General features: G+C 41.7%; 1 protein-coding gene across 1 annotated transcript in view; it reads left to right on the forward strand.

Annotated features, from left to right (window-relative positions):
* Positions 1-6642, forward strand: part of trabd2b (TraB domain containing 2B) — a gene marked incomplete at its 3' end in the record, with an annotated part of 63123 nt that overhangs the window by 730 nt on the left and 55751 nt on the right. Inside the window, 1 exon segment of the mRNA XM_014002969.1 lies at positions 2359-2928. Within this exon segment, the coding sequence (XP_013858423.1) occupies positions 2359-2928 (570 nt within the window).

The raw sequence follows: 6642 nt of genomic DNA on the forward strand, positions 1-6642 counted from the left end.
TAATAATAATAATGACCTGACATTTGAGCTGCTTCAGAAATTCAGTGCAGCTACAGAATGAAGTAAAATAAGTATTTTTATTTCTGCCAAGAAAAACTGAGCGCGTCCGCCAACTTTATGGCTGTTTATGTGACAATGTGGGGAACACCCATGGTTGACTTGACTTCATTTGTTAAAGTTTCATTGACCTTACAGGAAGTGGCAGCGTTTCAGCGCAGCACGCGGCCTCATAAAACTCATCATATCGGACATTCAGGGGAAACGAACCCTGAGTGGAGACTGTTCGGAACGCGCCTGCTGCACGAGGAACAGGTGGATTGGAATGATCCGTGCAGTTAGTTGCATTGATCTTATCTAGATTATGTTTATATGAAATGAAAAAGGTCCGCAGTCAGAGAAATGTAAAGGCTTCGTGTGTTTGTGTGCGTCAGTACGGTGGTTTCTGTTTTATATTAACAGTAATTACCCCCATAAAAACGGCGCACCGCGCGTCAAGGCTCTCCAAGAAAGTCAGCGCTGCATCAGCAGAGAGGATCTCTCACAAGTTAATCACTCACAACCACAATTTCCATGTCGGGGCGTCCTCCTCCTTGGTTGCAGGGGCCTTAAAAGCCCATTTGGTCGAAACTAGAACGCTTCATGTGCAGAAATCTTTTTAAACTCGAAAATTTAGATGAACCCCCTCCATCTGTCTGTCTGCAGCATCATGTGGGCCAATGTCTTTTTTTATTTCTCTCCATTTGAAACATTACAGCTTATCTGCAATGTCTCTGCACAGCTATGAACGTAGACTACAACATTTGTGTTTGGTTTGTTAAGCAGAAGGTGCCAGGAAAAAATAAAAATAAACGAGACCTTCATTGCAATTAATTAAGACAGGAGAAGACACGTTTTGGCTGCGATCTGAACGCAACTCTGGCAGTGACTTATGACTGAAGGAAATCTTGATTTCATTCTAGAAGTAAACATCTTTTAAGAATAACTTTGTAACATGGTAATGGTTTTCATCACTCACGTGCCTGATTACAGTGTGTCTTGGTGGCCAGAAGTTGGATATTGTTTAGCAAATTCCGTTTCATAGATAATGATAATTTCAGATAATATCAAAACCATAGCATGGCACACTGGCTGAGCAAAAAGAAAAAAAAAGAAAAAAAAGAAGACATAAGTGAAAGGTGAGTCTGATGCTTGTTTAAATAAACAACTACATTCCCACTGGGACATTGATTTTGACTAGAACTTTAACTGACAAACACTTCCTGATGCACAAACCACATAAAAATACATTATATTTAGTACCACCACTCACAAACAGAAGTGTCACAGGCCTGTCTGGAGAGCTGTTTTATATCAGAGTTGGGATTTTTATGAGCTCTAGTGAAGTATATTTTGCACTGGAAATGCTTCCCAGGTTGAAAGAAGCTTTGGCAACATGAGGTGTACCTCAACAATACACAAGGGTCAGTTTATAGTTCAGAAGGCCTCACTATAAACTGCATGCCTACAGTACCAGGCCCATACTGAGCAGATTTAATATTTCCCCTGTCATCATCTCAAAATTATATTTCAGTTTTAACTTGTTGACTTGAACCTGCCATCCAGTAAACCACTGCTAATGCTTTYGATGGCAAGATAATTGTGCTGATTTTTGGCCCAACTTTGCCCCAACCCTTAAAGATGCTCCAAATATTGTGATGGTTCAGAATCTGATGAGATATTCCTGCTGTGTGTGGTGTGTTCAGAGTGATCTAGTTGATTCAGATGGACGTCAGAACCTCTCCAATCTCAAATCTCGGATCTTCACCATGTTGAGTAGTCTTGGTCCGATATCCCAGCATGGGTGGTGCTCCCCAAGGACAAACGAGCTCGCAGCCTGCTGAATGTGACGTGTAGCTAATCAGAGAGTGAGGTGACGGAAACACGAAAGAGAATCCAAAACACAGAAGATGTGACAACTGCCATGGTGCACCAGAAAGTTCAATGGACGTCAGACACGTCTTTTCGTTTTGTTTTTCTGTTAAAAAATAGTCCACTAACTACGGCCATTGCTTCTTTCTCATCTGTCATGTTTATTTACGCTGAACTCAGGTCTGATCTTGACAAGTTCTGTGAGATTTGCCATCTGACATCTGAATGTTTAAGAGTAAAATCTGTTTGTGTGTGGTGTGTCGTCTTTTGACATGTACACCATACAATTTATGGCAAACCTGTTGTATACACCATTTTTATAGTCATGTGTGGGGTCTCTCAGTCTTTGAAAATCAGTTGACAATCTTGCCTCGTGAACTACACATTAGGAAAAAGTGTTTGTTGATCTAAAGGGATGATTTAAAATATCATTTTCTGTCTCTCCAACAGCAAAGGGACTTCAATTCTTTCCTGTGGAGAGTAAACCGAATGCCTCCTCACCCGCCTGCTTACTTGTTTGGTACCATCCACGTGCCCTACACCCGAGTCTGGGACTTCATCCCTAACAGCTCCAAACAGGCTTTCCACAGCAGCAAGAATGTTTTCTTTGAGCTGGACCTGACAGACCCACTGACCATCTCCAAACTGACCAGCTGCCAGCTGCTTCCCCATGGAGAGAACCTGCAGACCCTGCTACCTCCAGACCTATACTGTCGCCTCAAACGCCACCTGGACTACGTCAAGCACATGATGCCCTACTGGATGACGGCTGACCAGAGAGGCCGGGGCCTGTATGCTGACTACTTGTTTAACGCTATTGCAGGGAACTGGGAGAGGAAGAGGCCGGTGTGGGTGATGCTGATGGTCAACTCACTGACGGAATGGGACGTGCGGTCCAGAGGGACACCGGTGTTGGACTTGTTTTTGGCTCAAGAGGCAGAGCGAATGGGAAAAACGACAGGGGCAGTGGAGCGGGTGGAGGAGCAGTGTCACCCCTTGAATGGACTAAACTTCTCTCAGGTAAGAAGATATCACATGAGTTTTTTCCCCCCCATGGTTCACAGTTTGTACACAGCTTGAACATCTGGTGAACTGAAAATCCAGACAAATAAGTAGAATGAGCAAATTATATTTATCTTTTGATTAGTATCAAAACTGTGAAAAAAAAGCAAGTTAGGCATCACGGTCTACAATAAAACTTGAGTGTATGCACAAATTGTTTGAGCTGCATCTCTGAAAGAACTAGATAAAGTGTGAGAAGATACTATGAGACAGGGGCATCAAACTCATTTTCACCAAAAGCCATATGGGTGTTATGGTGGCCCTCAAGGGCCAGCTGTAATTAACTTTGCCGTTTTGTGTTTAACTAAACACTAAATATCACGTTCTTCATCTCATTGCTACAGCTGACCATCATTAACAATCACTAACTGATCTACATGGTGTTTTGTGCATAGAAACAGCGTTTAACATGTCCTCTTATAAACACTAGAGATGTGATGTTCACAAATGATTCAGATGTTTTGAATGGCTTCTTACAACGAATAATAGGAACCGAGTTGTGGACAGTAAAGAGCCATTTGTTGTTTATTTTTTCCTCGTTATCCAAAGAAACAACTGCTCCTTCTTAGTTTTTTCATGAAAACTGGGCAGAACCGTGGCGTATACCAGCTCAGGGGGAAGTGGGGAGGCAGTTCTTTTTGACAATACACATTGTTTTGCCCATGTATCATCACATACACCATACATGATTATACATTTCAAAGAAATTTTTATCCCATCTCTAATAAACACTGAAAAGCACTATGTGTACAACTGACTAAATGTGAAATAAATAACACAAAAATACTATTAAAAGTAAAAGTAAGAGAGTTTTAATTTTTTGAGTTGTGTTAAGTAGCTGGCGTCTTGAATTAAAGAACTCGCCACTATCTGACAGGGAATTCCCAATGGAGGGGTGTTCCAGTGTAAATTTATTCCCACGTCCCAGTACAACTGGGACTAGGGTTGGGCAATATTGGCAAAAAAATTAATCACGATTAATTGTGGTATTTAGCCAATAACGATTAATTTGACGATTAATCCTCTGGAGTCCCRGGRCACCCTTATTTCCTCGTCACATGACCAATTTAGTGGGAAAGATTTGCTCTTTGTAAAAAATTTGTTCCAAATTGTGTGAAAATTACAGACTTCAGGCTATACATCATATTTTAAATTGTGTTGATGGATAAATAAATTACAGAATTTTATTTTTAATGTTCATCATATTTGAAGCAAAGAGGAGCATCGAGCAGACTGACCGGAGTAATCCCCAGTCAGTCTGCCTGGTGGCATTAATCGTAATAATAGTCAAGTGCCAAAAAACGATCGATTAATGTTTTTCTGACGATTAATTGCACACGATACGATTATGCCCAACCCTAACTGGGATGCAGTAAAGGTGGCCAGAGCAAATTCAGTGAAATGTAAATTTTACATAGCAAAATTTCCAGACTAATTTTCAACCTCCACCTAGTGCTGGGATGCAGCCATTATGGATAAAAAAATCTACATGCATTATAGGAAATGTAGTTTATGGTTAAGGCTGGCTTTAAAGCAGATACGCTTATTTTAAGACATTACTACTTTTTTGAAGGTCTCGCYGGCCACATTTTGTCCCCGATCCTTGAATTTGACACATGTGCAATAAGTGTCTGTGTGAAGACAGTTTTATGCTTTATGATTATGGATGTCCTTCCACATTCGTAAACAAACCACAAAACCTGTACAAAGGGTATCAGCAGAAGCAAAAGGGCAGAAAAAAAAAAAGATTGATGAAGATGAAGAAAACAGAGATCATCTCTCCATTTTGCCAACTGGCTCTCGATTACTGAGCTTGGACAGGAGACCTAAAGATGAGTGAGACACGCTAATTAGTTGATGAGTAAAGCACAGGGAATACATCCAACTTTAATTTCCCATATGATGATAAAAGATAGGAATTTGTCTATTTACAGAGTCAGTTAACGTGATGGGACTGGAGACTCTTTGAGAGTGTGGGAGGTTGCTGTAGAATGAGGCTTGACAGCAAGAGGGAGACGCTCGGCACTTTTAACATGTGTGCAGCATTACTTGCAAAAAAGTCACACTATTGCCATGCAAACTCAACACAGGCACATTTATGGTGTGCTGCAACGCAGTCTGTGGTCGGGGTGGGGTGTGTGTATGTGTGTGTTTAGGGGGGCGAAAGTCCATGTGACAGCACAGGGGGCTTTGCGGCTAATTTGAGAGGCAGCGGGTTTCGAGTCTCTCCACTTTCATCAGTACCTCCTAACTATGCTGTCAAAACGGCACTGCATGCACATGCCAAGGAGCTTTACTGACTCTAGAAATAAGCTCTGCAAGGCAAACAGTTTTAAATTCTAATACCTTTGGCTGGACTCCATGCTGAAAGATCTGTTATGTATGTAGCCTTGCCATTTTTGTTTTACCAGTAGTTCATCTGCTTAGTCCTGATTTGGGAAAAGAAGAGTCTTGTTTAGGAAGTAGGCCTCTCTAAAATCCACACAAAGCAGGTTATAGATTACTGAAAATAAAATACAGTTAAATTGAATAAAACAAATAACCTGAAAATTTGCCCAGTTCAAGCACAGGCAGCTTTGAGCTCATGAGCCCTGACCCCTCTTGTTTCCAGATATGTATAAGAACAATGCAGAGCTGTGCTGAAACTGACATGGAAACCATTATTCTCAATTACAATAATGCGTGGTTTAATCTGAACACCATGGTTGATTGGATCCCTCCACGCTCGACTGTAACAATGATGAGGTCAGGAGGATGGATAGACCCGGAGTCAAAGGGAAATTGTGTGGGTGCAGAGGASAGCAAAGTGAAATGCCAGAGAGGGAAAGTCAAAAGACAGACGTTGACTGGAGGATAGATCGAGTGTGGTGTAGAAGCAGCTGTGAGGTTGAAAATGGGAGACCGATGTGCATCGTTGCACTGCTAACATTAATCTGAAACACAAGGACAGGGGATCTGAATTTGGAAGGAATCCAAATCTTCCACAAAGACYCAGATTCTGTTCCTAAATAAGAAGTAAATGCCTCAAATATGCTGTAATTCAGACATTACATATAAGCCTATAGATGACAGTGAATCAGTAAGTTTCTCACATGCATCTGGTCCTAGTAGTGCCTCTGAAAAAAATAATAATAAAAAAAACAAAACTGGAAGCAGTTAGTGATGAGTTTGGCAAAGGTTTGTCTAACTCTAATGTTTGCCTGTTGCTGGGATATCTATGACCTCAAAGAAAGTTGCATTTGTTCAAATGTTTGCTTAGAACAGCAAAAAGAGAGAAGTGACAAGCTTGAGATGAATCAACAGATAAGATTATGGGTAAATGATAAATGGACTACACTTATATKYRGCTTTATCAAGCCCCATGGGACCCCCAAAMCYCTTTACACTACAGTCATTCACCCATTCACACACTGATGMTGGTYTGTTATATTGTAGCCACAGCTGCTCTGGGACACACTGACAGAGGGCTGCCATGCACCGGTGCCASTGGACCCTCTGACCACCATCAGTAGGCAAGGRGGGTGAATCTTGCCCAAGGACACAATGGCTGAGACAMCTGGAATGGGGGATCAAACCAGCAACCCTCCGGTTACAGGACGACTCCCCTAACCACTCCACCACAGCTGCCCAGGGGTGTCCAATCCTAGTCCTTCAGGGCCACTATCCTGCATG

The sequence above is a fragment of the Austrofundulus limnaeus genome, unplaced genomic scaffold, assembly GCF_001266775.1.
Source record: "Austrofundulus limnaeus strain Quisiro unplaced genomic scaffold, Austrofundulus_limnaeus-1.0 Scaffold15, whole genome shotgun sequence".
Classification (NCBI taxonomy): domain Eukaryota; kingdom Metazoa; phylum Chordata; class Actinopteri; order Cyprinodontiformes; family Rivulidae; genus Austrofundulus; species Austrofundulus limnaeus.